This window comes from Lepisma saccharinum, chromosome 18 (assembly GCF_977018435.1).
Source record: "Lepisma saccharinum chromosome 18, izLepSacc3.1, whole genome shotgun sequence".
NCBI lineage: Eukaryota > Metazoa > Arthropoda > Insecta > Zygentoma > Lepismatidae > Lepisma > Lepisma saccharinum.
This window is the reverse complement of record NC_139246.1, coordinates 35190617-35205485: the sequence shown is the minus strand read 5'-3', so window position 1 is coordinate 35205485 and position 14869 is coordinate 35190617. Positions and strand designations below refer to the sequence as shown.

The window sequence follows — 14869 nt, the reverse complement described above, 5'->3', positions numbered from 1 at the left end:
GTGAAATGTGTGGCACCCGCCCTCTGCCCCACCATGATGCCACCACCACTTCCTCCGGCCCATAAAGACCACCTTTGCCATGAGTGTACATCTTGCACGTGACGTGATATTCATATATAGGCTGCGTCACTCACCCCCTATTTCTTCCCCAGGTAATTTTTATATATAGTGCTGTGGCTAAGGTGAAGATGACAATATTATTATCCGGGAATCCTTTATTTTCGATTTCATATGAACATCATTGGATTATTGAGATGGGTGATGCCGCCAAATCTAGGCGGTGAAAACTAAGAATAAATTGCCATCACTTTAAAGCTAACGGTAATAGCAGCGGCCTCACACCTATGACACCTAAAATTACCCTAGGAGGCACTTTATACAGCCTTCGTTAATGTAGCTCCTTGAAAGTCATCTTCATCTCTATTAATGGTGAAATGTAGCTCTTTTTATGCGCATCAGATTTGGCAACACTGAAAGGATGGTCGTATGAGGCAAGGAGAAATGCATTAGGTTTATGGGACCATTATTTTATTCGTTCTCTCGGGAATATCAAACATTCAATGACGTAGAAAAATACATGAACGGAAAAAGGACACGTTGAACTATGTCATAGTAGAAGGAAAAGTCGAAACTCGCATTTGATTAGCCGTAACTTGAACTTGAAGTTGATTTCCCGTAATGAATACATGGGATTCTGTAAATACTTATTAATCATATTTTTCAAACATGGTGTCTAGCTTACTAATCAACTTGAAAAACAGTTTCCACTTGCAACATGGAGAGAAATTTATACTCTCTTGCATGCTAAAAACCTTTTTTAAATAGCAGTGCCCAATCCGACGATATTGAAATAAATGCACAACTAGCGCGTAATTGTCCCTCCTCGCCTTAAAGTACACTTGCTTCATACCAAAAGCCAGAAGAGATAAGTCTTTTCCCTTTCTAAAAAAAATCCCTCAATTTGCAATCGACTTCGTCACACGGCAGGAAGGGATTGCAACACTACATGACGAAGAGGAAATCAGCGCATGCTTGTATTTTTTGTGCGAAGCGAGTCCGAAAGCCCACTAATCCAAGCCATAAGGGCCTTTCTGCTTTCTCTATCGCCGCTGAAAAGAGCGCCACGATGGTGTTCACTTTGAAAGGCTGCTCATAAGAACCTCATTCGACAAGAAACTCGGAAACAAGTAAATGGAAGGTGATGTGGCCCGGGAACATTTGATGTTGTGAAGAAATGGTGTTCAATGAATGTAATAAAAATTAATTGCATTGCACATTTATTTGGGTCTGCACGTGCGAATAGGCAGCAGCCGTTACTGGATAAGACAACAGTGGAAACAAGTAAATGGAAGGTGATGTGGCCCGGGAACATTTGATGTTGTGAAGAAATGGTGTTCAATGAATGTAATAAAAATTAATTGCATTGCACATTTATTTGGGTCTGCACGTGCGAATAGGCAGCAGCCGTTACTGGATAAGACAACAGTTAGGAGTAATTTAATCACCGATGGAAACACTGAATATTTGATAAATGTACCATCCCTATACATTCGCATGGAAAAACAGAAATTATACATTTCTACCCTCACTTGCAAATTTTGTAGTCACTGGCCGAACTACTTGGACATAGACCTGTAGCTTTCAAGCAGTGTTGCCAGACGCACAAAAATATTTCTTGTAACTTACCTGGCATAGGACGACGCCACTCTCTAGCTTATCCATAAAGTTATCAACGTTGATTTCCAGATCCGGGTACAACATGTTGAGCCATTCCGCCAAATCCTCTTTCATAGCATACAGATACTCTTCGCTAGATTTGAACGGCCGGAAGGGGCGGGGCTCCCGAAGCATGACGCTCTGGCAGCCATTTTGAATCGGAACTTGTTCTAGCTGCGCCATTGCCTGTAAAATAATAATAAACTGTTACTGTCTTCCATAATTTGAAAGGGAAATAATGAATTATTTACAAAATTAATTAACACCATGCCCGTCACCAGATTTTTTTTAAAATTAGGAAACTTATTGCACAAATTGGAACGATTAACTTAGCACCCATGTGGACATACATTTTGAGTTTTTGAGAAAGTTCGGAGTAAGGAGGAGGGGATGTCGTGCAAAATTTTCTGGAGTTTTTTAGGTGTGTGGCTGCCCCTCCCCTACAGCGGGAGTACGATGCACAGGACACGTGGTTCTGCGCAGGTCCTTTTGCCCGAGGTCCCCCTACAGTATGCTTATTCAGGGGGATTTACAAAATTTGATCCCGTAGGCTATCATAGTTTGTTTTGGGCCCTGCCGACATTATTACTTCTGTTATCATGGTAACTAATTGCAGCTCTGTGTTAATAAAACACGTAAACTTTAAAACATAAGCAATTAAATTTAGGTTCTCTTTTCACTTCTCGTTTATAACCGCCACTTGCGCTATACATTTCTCCTCACCGTAGCTACACTGGCCTCGAAACAAAGATATTGGTTTCAACCTCCATCATCCCTCCACTTGACTTTAACTGTTGGCATTCCAAATGTTTACATTCATTTATTCGAGGAACAATTAGTTATGTTCGAGCACTGTTACGTGACATAGTGCGGCTTCTTTGCGGTATTTAAAAGCTAGAGTCTCCTTCCTTCTACCTTCTTTCATGAAATAATCAAGGAAAAGGTCATGTTTTATTTTGCTATTATCACAATACAGTAAAACCTCGTTAATCCAGAACCAGACTCCAACTGGCGGCTGGGAAACAGCGAATCGGCGATCAATTGAATTTTCTTCGACTAAGATCGGGCATTTTCGAGTCACAAGGTACCGAGCGTTGTTCGCGGGACGAAACAATTGAGCGCTGGGTTCACCACATGTTGCCAAACGTACTGTAAAGGGAGAAAGTTTCTTCTCGGTCAACACCAGAAATCAGCGGGTTCAATTGCAACTGGCAAAAACAGAAGTACGCTTGGCAACGTTGCTTCGGGAGAGCGATGTGATCCCTTCAGGTTTTACGTCGCAACTGAGTTTGTTGACACCCATCGGACCACACGCCCACGAAAATGATTGGGGGACAGGACGTGCCAGAAACGGCCATCAAGGTCAACCGCCAGTTGGAGTTGCGTTGAGTATAGAAGTCAACAAGAGAGCTTCCTAAAGAAAAGACAGAGGTTTTACTGTATTAAGGAATATTAATAGTCGATGGTCTTTTGTCGTTTCTGCTCCTTCGTCGTCTCATTTTTGTGCGTCCCCTAGACTATAGCCTAGGATAGCCAAGTGGCAGATTCCCCCTTTGTGCTCGTGCTCATGCTCACAAAAAAAAACACCCAGACGAGAACAGCATTGCCTCGCCCCTGCACCGGGGGCTCTACGTATCCTTATCGCCGCCACTGATTATTTACGGGCTTCCCCTCTATGCTTTCTTTTTGTGTCACTACTAGAGCTCTCGCCACGAAAACAGTCCAGTCAAGGTCACGCCACCCACCTACAGTGTTGCCAATAAACAGCAATTTCAACCGACGAAATCAACCACATACGTACAACGCACGAAGTGTCGACCGAGCAGCTTAGAAGAGGTGTGGCAACACTGGAGGACCAGGGGTGTGGAAGAGGGAAGGGGAAGCCCCGACCTTGACTGGACTGTTCTCGTGGCGAGAGCTATAAAAGGAGCAAACTCATTTACTTACATTTACCGTGGCACGACCTTCACAGCTAGACACGACGATTTCGAACAAAATTGTAAAAGTGACTTGGCACTGAAAACAATCGAAGCGAAAAACATTCCAACAAAGGAATATTTAATGTCAACGGTTTTATTTTATCAAAGAAGGAAAAGTGACATTCCCGGCGAAAAGGGACGTTCAGGGGGGAAAAAAGAAGGAAACTAACTGCCTCTCGTTCCAGCAATAAAAGTACGCAAATATTTAGCAATATCGCTAAGTAAATAAGTCACTGTCACACGCAGCAATTTAATCTGTTCATAAAATCTAAAAAGGAAGCAAGAAGTTTATGGCCTTACCCTACTCTGACTGTTGGAGAGACAAAGAAAGTATGACTGCCAACACCCACTCTTATAGAACAAGAAGAAATGGGATTCAGATACTGATTCATAATTAATAGAAAGAGAAAGCTCCCGGTATTCCTAAACGTTTCTCTTACTTAACTGTTAAAATGTCGCCGTTCTTCCTGCAATTTAATTTTTAGTATAAAAAGTGCACCTCCCTCATAGACGTCCGCACGGGGGGGGGGCAACTCCCCCCTAATGCTCTCACTTAGAAATTTCGTATAGAGGAATCTTATCACTGTTATTATATAATATTATGCCCTTTACAGACAAACTTAAGTATTTTCAAGCCGACAAAGGTTCCAAGCAACTTGGGAGGGGAAGGACGGTGTATTACTGCATTTCCTATGAAATTGAACTATCCAACTTCGTTTTCTAGCAAATTTCTTGTTATTAACAATGCGACACACTTTATTTGTTAATTGTGTTACCTCTATGCGTTTGCAGAATACATGGCCCATACATTGGAAATCAGTAGCGATGATTGGGTGACAAAAGTGGAGAAGAGGCAAGAAAAGTTTCCTTTTTTGTAGACCATAGTGCAGGGGCAAAAGTGTTGGGAGCAACGGCGTATACAGCGTCCAAGATATGGGCTATCTCACTATGTCACGTGGTCCTAGGCTATGAATAGAAATAAGTTTACCAACTCCTAAGAAATCAGGTTGCCAACTCATAGGAAATCAGGTTGCCAACTCACAAGAAACCAGGTTGCCAACTCACAAGAAACCAGGTTGCCAACTCACAAGAAACCAGGTTGCCAACTCACAAGAAACCAGGTTGCCAACTCACAAGAAATCAGGTTGCCAACTCACAAGAAATCAGGTTGCCAACTCCAGAATCACCAAAATCATTTCACTGAGGTAAAGGTAAAGTGTTCCCCTGTGCTTAGCACCACGCCATGAAGGCGTATAGGGGGTATGGGGGTAACGCCCCACACTTTCTTGATCCGGTCGTGAGTGGGGGTGATGTGATCAGCATCACGCCCCTGACCGTCTTTACCCCCCAGGGTTTCCCCCAGGTACCCATGTTATTCGACGCTGGGTGGGCGCCGGGGCCGCTTCCAACGTTAGAAAAGTTCCCGGATTTGAACCGGCCGGGGATCGAACCCGGGACCTTGAGCATGGTAGTCAGACGCGTTACCGACTGATATGAATAATTTTATTTACAATTTCTGATCGATCTTCTTCCTGTATTTTATCCTCTAGACTTCAGGCTTCGCAGATAGCCTAGCTAGCCTAGAATATACGCTCCTGGTTGGGAGCAACTGCCTCCTCCACGTTACCTTAAACGCCGCCACTGTTGGAAATTAATAAATTATGCGTAGTGGTTTTCAATCATCTGGAGGAAACCATGTTTATATGTAAACTAATCACTGAACCACAGAGAGGGGAAATAAAGGAGAGGGGCAAACAACACTGGTTCCATGGAAGTGTGATTTCTTCTAATAGTGATTTTTGGCGGGTCCGGACACACACTATATACGCCCCTGTTCCGTACCGATCAATACAATAAAATAGCACTATGAAATGTGGTTTTTCTTTCTCCGATTGAACTTTCATCAAGGCTTTTGCCCCCCTAATCAGAGTGTCTGCGCACGCCTATATTTATTACCAGATCTAAATTCACTTTATATGCATCAAACATTTTGCAGCTTTTTGCAGAATTTCCGCAGTTGTTTTCAGTATTGCTAGTTCACATGACTTCTTTTTAGTGGTTCCAAAAATTCATTTCGTGCTTCTTGAACCAATCAAAACCGCAGCTGCAAAGAAATATGCCAATAGCGTGGTCACCTTTACAAATACTGAACTCTAAAAAAAAAGAATAGTCGAAACTTGTATTCCAGTTCAGTCAGTGTGAGAATTAATGTGCTAGAGATCCTCCCACAAAAAAATGTTATCACTGTAAAATAAAAAAAATAAAAATAAACAAAAAAACTTTCCAGGCACGGTTTTATCCCCCATCAAAGAAAACGTAACATACAGAATATCGTTTCTTAACTATGGAAAGATAACACAACCGAAACATTATTCATATGCAATCATCAAAAATTTGCCTGCCGAAAAGTATGCAGCCTTGTCGATTAAAGAATACACCATTCTCCAACTCACCAGCCGGACCCCGGCGTATCGCCCTAGGCGCTACCACGCCAGGGGTTCCGGATTCGAATCCCGGCCTGGGCATGGGGGTTTGTAAAGTGTCCACTCATCAATTTCATCACTCATCCCAATCAGCCAAAAGAGGCAGAGAAGCGAAGTAACATGAACCAACTGACCACAGCGAGCAGATAAAACAACGGGATGTTTTCCACAAGTTGTTCACAAGAAACATGTAGGTTAGATGGACTTTAAGTTTGAACTTGACAGGAATTTTGTCAACATTTCGATGTTACTAGTTCGATGGCTCTTTTAGTGTATGAGTTTGGATTTTCTTAGAATGTAAGTATCGTGCGATGAAACTGCTTGTGCCTTATCTACAGTTGTTGAAGGCTGCTTCAATATGTGATTTAGATATTCTCGGTATCATAAAATTTAATGACATAGGTTAGAACCAATGTTCTATGGTCCTTAGAACAGCAAGGCAGTAGTTTAGTTAACTGACTGGTAGCAAATACAGGGTGTATCATAAGTAATAGCGCAAACTGACACAGTTGAAAGTACACGATAATAGAAACAAAAAGGTCTCAGTAAACATGGGTCCGCAAACGAGCCGTTTACGAGATAATTGCGAATGTGTGGTTACGATCCGCCACTGACTTCATTGTTTGTAAACGTCGTCCTAGTTGGTAAAATGCTAATAATACTGTAAGAAAAGTCATTGGAGGTCTCATTGAACATTCAACTTACTTTAAGAAACGTTAGTATGTTACAAATACTGTACACTCGTACCTGTTAGAACTCTGTGTTTACAAAATGCAATCAGTGACGGCTTCTAACCATACATTCGCACACATTATTAGCATTTTACCAACTAGGACGACGTTTACAAACAATGAAATCAGCGGTGGCTTGTAACCCTAACCACACATTCGCAATTATATCTCGTAAACGGCTCGTTTGCGGACCCATGTTTACTGAGACTTCTTTGCTTCTATTAACCTGTACTTTCAACCGTGTCAGTTTGCGCTATTACTTATGATACACCCTGTACACAAATTAGCATACCCAAAAAACCCTACCTTACAAATACGCCACTGAGTGACAACCCCCTCCCCCTCCCCAAAGCAAATTTTTAATTCGCACAGTGAGTACAGCAGTTATATATCAGTACGAAAGGTTTCTATCTGTAGAAAATCTTGTGATAAATAATACATTATGTGTCAGTGCGGATAAATGACCAGGCACGATATAAGTTAATAAAGTAACAATAAAAACCATTCGAACTTATCAGCACACATGCAGATGCCGGAGAAAATCAATTTCAACTTTCACTACCTTCCAGCCAAGCAGATGGCAGCACTGGTCTTTCACACAAAGCTCATTATTCTTCCAAGAAATCGGTTCGGCCTTTGCAAGGTCGACAACAACAGAAACGCAGGAAATCTCCGACAAAGCCGAAAGGAAGCAATTTAGTCTTTATTTTACCGTCTAAATACCTAAAGGGCTTTTAGAAATATATACTCCAAGGCAGCCAGACCGAGGACATTCGTTTCCTGCACTCTCAGGAGAGCAAAAGTGGGAGGGGAGAAAGAAATTTTCATCGTGAGTCAGCTGCCTGTAACCTCGGGCAATGATAGTTCTGCGAGGATCGGATAGCGCAACCACCTCCCTCAGCTGTTGGTGATGTCACGATATGTTGCATCGGGAAAGCCAGGATGATGCAAATTTTTGCCACTGGAGGCGCTGTAGAGCTGGGAATCGGCTCGCGTTCAATTTAACCAGCAGTAACTAGAACTTTTCAACTATGTTCTTTTTTCAAACCAATTCTATTAGTGTATCGTGTATGTGTTCGGGGTTTAATTTGATCGTTGGATATACAAAGCAATGACAAAAAACAGCACTGTTAAAGTTAAAAACAAAATCGTAATCGCTGATTTACGGTCATGTTGAATTTGAATTTAAAATCTTGGATGCGTCAGCACTTAGGCTATTTTGCACCCGTCACATTATACGGGGTCCAACCCGTTACCATTGAATTGTCGTGTTACTAAAATATCAAAATATTCTGACTTTCGTTAAAAGCTGAGGCTGTAAAGGGACACTCAGCACACACATGGACAAAAAACAGGACAACACACACAAAATTATACTGGCTATAATGCCAGTCGCCAGAGCCTCGTTCGTCTGCAAAATGTAGTCCAGGGTACACTACATGGAAGTGAGGTTGACAATTGGGTGTACTACGTGGAAGGTCACCCCTCACACCCCATTTAAGGTCATGTATGTGCCTTATGCAATTTCTAGCTCTAACACCATATCGATAACATGCAGAAGACTTTACAAACTTATACGTAATACGAATATGTACAGATTACGTTTCAGTATTTGCATTACTTATTTTATGATTCCAATCTAAGTCTGGGCATAGGTGTTCATAAATGTCATCACTAGGGAGACAAATTTATGGTAAATAAAAACTGAGGGGAGCGGTAAATAAAACGTTAGATCAGCGGTATATAACAGCGGTGGAAAAAAAAATTGCCACACACTTTTTCATGATGAGAGGAAACAACATTCAAAAGAGCTATAAATTGATAATCTACTTCATTTTTATATACTGTACACATACACAAGTACTTAGCTGTCCCAAAAAGAAAACACCAACACAAAATCACTTCATTTCTAAATTGCATATCTCAACTGATTTATTCATTGTATGTATTTAAAGGATATCCTTGCTGTCCAACAAATAAAATAATCACTACTGCACATACACACACACATTTTGAAAATCACATGATGATAAACAAAATTAATTCATGACTGAACACAAATGACACCATTGTTTCCCTTGATGTGCGCGAACAGACTAATCTTATCGCTGCTACAGCTAGCAAGTTCAATGAAACTGGAAGTTGAGTAGACATTCGGGGGAAGAAAGGACAGCTCGACAGGGAGCGAAGTTTTCGAACTGAGATTATGTGCATGGGAAATCCCAATTTGCATCGTCTTCCTGATGTGATCGAAGATAAAACATTCTTCAGCTGGAAGTGGTACGAAACTTTAGGCAAACGTTTCGTTACAAATCGACAGTTTGCGCGCACAACCTCGATTGTCGGTTTTTGCGTGTTTTCTACTTAATTTGATGATATTTCACTGTTATTTCGCGAAAAAGCGTTCATTTCGTGGAAAAGCACACACTTCGCATTAGTTCGCGAATAGAACTCGCATATTTCATCATTGGGGTGTAGTTACGTGCAGAATGTTCAAAATTGCATTCTTTTTTCACATTTCGCGATTTCGCGCATCGCGAAAATTCAATGTCCCTAGTCATCACTCATCCTCATCTTCGCGGTTAGCCAAAAGTGGTAGAAAAGCGAAGTAAAATAACCCAAATCAATTAATCAACATTTCTAGAATGCTGTGTAGTGTTCTAAACCGCATTTGTTGCTTTACCACGCTAGCGATCGAAGTGTACGTGTAACGCTTCGAAGCTGGAGGCCCTGGGTTCGAACCATATGTGTTTCTTTGGGTTCTCTCGTTTTATTCAATGTTCTCATTATTCATTACACTGGAACGACTGTGTAAGCTTATTCTCCGGGAGATTCACTGGTCCATGGCGTTACGAGTAGCCTTGCTGCAGAAAGCTGTGGAGACTGATTTCATCCGAATGTTCACTCTTTTTCTAAAGTACATTTGCACGAAGTAGCGGTAATGAGTCCCCCGGCCCCCAGACTGAGCGATTTGAATCACAGAGGCGGTCTTACACGGTTGGTTACGTGCCACATACGTTAAGGAGCCTTTGTTCTAACTTGGTTATTTAGTATATTTTGAAAGATATTAAGTTTTCAAATCATAAAAGTAAAGTCACCCACGGGCATGTGCACACATGGCATGCATATGGGGTGATGGTGGAGGTAGAGCTCCACATATTCTTGATCTTGGCCATAGTTGAGATGATGTGATCAGAATCACGCCCTGCCGCCTTTTCTCCTAGGTTTGCCAGGCTGATACGAGGCTGGGTGGGTCTCAAAGCTGCCCAGAAACAGGGAAATGACTGGAAAATTCATGGAACTGAAAACTTTACACTATATACGGTCCTCGTTATTTATTCATTCTGCAGGGCCGAAATGCTATTCACACAGGGTTTACTACCCCGAATTTTTCATCGGGGAAGGGGCTGTAAGGGTATATTTAGAGCCAAAATAACCATAAATTGGGACTTTCTGGGGGAAAAAATAGGGGGCGTTGAAAAACTAGTCAGCAGCCAGTATTCACAATTTCGTTTGAGGCCAGGGTGAGGAGGCAGGGGTGCACCAAACGCCCGAAACGGGGGTTTATATCCTTCATTCTGCATACCTTTATGAAAAAATAGGTTACCACAATTATTTAGCTCTATTCTCCTACACAGAGTGCCTTTTCAGAAGTTCAACCCCTCTAAAATATTTCTGGATGTGTTCATGTGAAAGGGGAGGGTAGATGTCGGTTTGTGTTTGACTCGTGGAAATTCTACAAGTTAGAAACAAGAAAACTAAAACTAAAGTTCAAATCACAAACCCTGAGACCTTCTGTAAACAAAACCACGTGCATGCAGAAAGCATTGCAAACTCATGGAATAGAAGTAAAATAATCCACACGAAAATCCAGCGTTGTTTCAGGATTTATTACGTAAGGTAAAACAACGGCCAATTTGTAGTATGGGATACACAGCCGCAAATGACGTCTCACTTTAAACCCAATGCTCTTTCTTTTGTACTTATTGTTCCACTCTTTGCACCAGATCATTTCCCATACATTCTTTCTTGCATGTGCATTGAATATATTTTACTTGCATTTCTGTAGACAAAATGATATAGCATGGTAATGTATATTTCTAAGGTTTGATATAGATAAGAGTGTATTTGAAATTTGTTTGAAGATTTTATGTAAATTGTATCTTACGTAAATAAAATATATATGCAATGCTGAAAGTCCAATAAATATATTGATGATGATGATCAAAACAAGACAAAGAAAGTTCGTAAATTCATTGCGGTTGGAAACTTTGACAAGCATCCTAATAACGATTTTTGTTCCGCCAAATATAGTGCACTTCGTAAATAACTTGGTGACATGGCAAGGCAATATAAGTGTGAACATTTTGTAGGAATATGACTTACTTAATTCCTTTAGTTCCTATTGGAACATAGGGCATCCACGAAGTGTCTCCATCTCACTCTGTTGCATCTTAGAGTCAGTCCGGTTATTCTTCGTGGATGTTTCTTTAATAGAGAAGTTTAAGGTGTGCGGGTTATTAACCCACAGCACCCGAAAGGTAAAGTGCTCCCCTGTGCATAGCACCACGCCATGAAGGCGTATAGGGGGTGTGGGGGTAACGCCCCACACTTTCTTGATCCGGTCGTGAGTGGGGGTGATGTGATCAGCATCACGCCCCTGACCGCCTTTACCCCCCAGGGAGCCATGTTATTCGACGCTGGGTGGGCGCCGGGGCCGCTTCCATCGTTAGAAAAGTTCCCGCATTTGAACCGGCCGGGGATCGAAGCCGGGACCTTTAGCATGGTAGTCAGACGCGTTACCGACTGAGCCACCGCGGCCATTTTTTGTAGGAATATGCATTGTAACTTTCAATGAGCTTAGAGATTTGTGTACATAATGATATTTTATAACATTGGTTATTTTCTAAAAATAATCATGTGAACAGGAAGGAAGTAGTGCCACTTTCAGCATGGCGAGTTCCATTCGTGCGGGAAGGTCTCCCTCCGTGTTTAGTGATACATCGAATCCGTGAGACGGTTTGTTTACAGAAGGTCTCAGGGTTGGTGATTTACACTTTATATAATTAAATGCGCTGTTATACAAACTTCTTTATTGATATTTCGGGGGGGGTCAAGTCCTTCAGCAGCCTTTACGTACGCCACTGACCGCAGCGTACACCTTTTAAAGACTTTCAGGGAAAAGGGGGGGGGGATCGGTTGCAACATTGACACAAAACTTTTTCGCCTAACGCTATATTTACTCTATCTTACGTGCGTGGACCAGTGAAAGTGTTTGTTAATGTTATGTAACAAAAGTATCCTCACAACGTTCTTCGGTTTTCATGTGGGCACGGCACATTGGGAAACGAGAAAGTTCTGACAGCCTAGCAGCCTCTCCCAGTTTATTTTGAAAACAAACGTATATGTTCCCGGCATATTATCATTAATCTGTTTAACAGAAACTGCCGAGTGTGTACTCTGGTTGTAATGAATGCAAACTCGATACGCGAAAACCCACAGTCGTTGCAGGAAACTTGTTGTTATACTGTCTTAATCATTTAATTTAGAATGTTCTGTTAGATGTATGTGTATGTACCCAGTGGCGTGCTCAGGATTTTCGAAAGTGGGGTTACGTATACTTTGTTTCAGTAGTCAGTCCTCATTTTGCCATCTTTTCCTGTCTTTGATGTTCTTCCTTTTTTTAGGACTACTGAGCCAAAGAGGGGATTATAACCCCCAAACAACAACAACCCCATAAAATTAGATTCCAATTTTAATTACTCCAAACGTGTAAGGAAAATTGTAGTTTGTTAAAATAAATAGGATCTGAACTTCCTATTTGATTACTTTTGCTTAAAATGCGTCAGAAACAGATTAACAACCCCATGAAAATTAAAATATTTCGTGGTATTTTGAGGTTTCTTTCAATGGTTTCACAGTTTGTGGCGTTTTGCGGATACGGAAAATTTACCCACTTTTCTCCTACTTTCGGTTATTCGCGACGAACCGATGAAATATGTGGACACTCGCAAAAAAAAAAAAAAACAGACCAGGACGCGAACCCGGGAACGTAAGGCGCAAGGAAGAATGAACGACTGAATGGAACATACAACAGGGGGGGGGGGGTGCACAGTAATGATTAGGATTAGGCTATTTTATTTCCATGGACCATGTATGGACCCATTTCCCTCATTCGACTTCTCAGACTCATTATTATAGCTATGTATAATCTCATATTTAGGTATTGTGTGATTTTTTTTTTAAAGTTCAGATTTAACGTTTGGAAAATATGATAGCCTCAATCAAGAGCTACAATACAAATGCTGTCTATCAGTAAAAGGGTATAAATTGTTTAAATTTCTCGACGGTACTAAATTTTTCTGGCTGTAGCACAAATATCTTGTAGAATAGAACACAAAACAATAAGACAACAATAACCCCTTTCTCAGACTCGCCGTTCTTCGAAACAATAAAGGTCAGATAGCTAAGCACGAAGCAGTGTGTAATCCATTCAATATCTGTTGCAAAATTATGTGTTCGATGAAAACCTTCGGTAAGTTAGGTTACGCACTTTCGAGTGTTATATTGGAAAATAGTTAACAGAAAGTGTCAAAGCTATCTCCATTTGGGAATAGGCTAAATGGTAATGGAAATGATAAGAGCACAACATTTAAATAAGCAGCTTAAATTCTGCTATGATTACTTCAAGGATAATTTCAAAAATCTTAAAACTGTGGCACTTGTGCACATGATAGTTGATTACTGCGAATCGCTTATTTATGTCTATTTATGAGAGAACAACTACAAAGAAACCGCCCTATATTAGACCCACTTTTGATTCGAACCCTGTAAGGATTGTCTTATGCTAAACACTGAACAGATTCTTAATTTGTTTCTTTACACTGCTGTTATTTCAATTTTCTAGTCGTGTACAAGGGGAACATGATGAATAGACATTGCAATCATTTTATTTGTACACTGTTATGAATAACTGTAATATGTATATATTTTGTTGTAAAAGTACAAATGTGTAATAACTAATAATAAAAAGAATACTTACGTCGTACTGAACCGGCACAGAAGAGATGTAATCAATACCCAACACGTGAAATGAATAAAGTCGTAAAAATTCTGTCCACACGCTTACTACAGAACAAGTAACTAAACTTCACATGACAAATTTCTTGTCAAATAATTGATTTTTTAACACATCGCTGCTGTAAAGCGAAAGTAAAATTTTTGTGCACACACTAAAAAGGGAACGTTTCACCAACACAAATCGATAAATAATAACACCAAGTTTCAAACTATAACATTCATCCGCTGCGTCGAGAGATTAAAACGAAAAAAGGATAACACTAGGGATTATCTGTGAGGGCTGGTGCATTGTGCTCTTAGACTGTCGACCCCCATGCTGTGTTTTGGTTTGTGTCGTCTGCTGTTCAGCAAACCTGGCCTCCCGCTCACACTTTCACGCTTTGAAGTTCCTACGCACACTACACTGCTGCTCCTGCAGACCAGCTCATACAGATACAGCAGGCCTTCATCGACCCGTCCAGAATTTGATGCGCCTGCCATCTAGCGGTGGGATTTCCCGTGAATCAGGCCGAGAGTCATGCCGTTGCGATTTTTCTCTCAATTCAATTACCAGATGTTTTAGCAGACGACACGCGCCGTTTAGGCATGATGTGACAATTATTGCTTCTCCGTGCTTGTGGGATTTCTTTTACCTCTGGAGCCGTTAATTATTGCTTACATTACAACGTTGAAAACTATGTTCTTACGTACATAATACTAGTTTTAGGACTGTCTACCTAATTTTTAACATAAGCATAATTACAGTAACGAAACAGCGCTAGCGCCGGAGGGGGAGGGCAGGGGGCGGACGATCTCTGATCGAATCCCGCCACCCTAAGAAAGCAAGAAAACTCGATAAATAAATGTTCTTTCAGCTCCAATATGCAGTTTTGTACGATAT

At 41.1% G+C, this 14869-nt stretch overlaps 1 protein-coding gene across 1 annotated transcript in view; it reads right to left on the bottom strand.

Moving 5' to 3' along the window:
- pigs (GAS2-like protein pickled eggs) overlaps positions 1-14398 on the bottom strand; it is a 297653-nt gene extending 283255 nt beyond the window's left edge. Inside the window, exons 1-2 of the mRNA XM_083140426.1 lie at positions 13952-14398; positions 1687-1902 (exon numbers count right to left, since the gene is read on the bottom strand). Of these exons, the coding sequence (XP_082996552.1) occupies positions 1687-1899 (213 nt within the window). The 5' untranslated portion in view covers positions 1900-1902; positions 13952-14398. The remainder of the gene's footprint in view (positions 1-1686; positions 1903-13951) is intronic.
- Between the last annotated feature and the right edge of the window lie 471 nt (positions 14399-14869).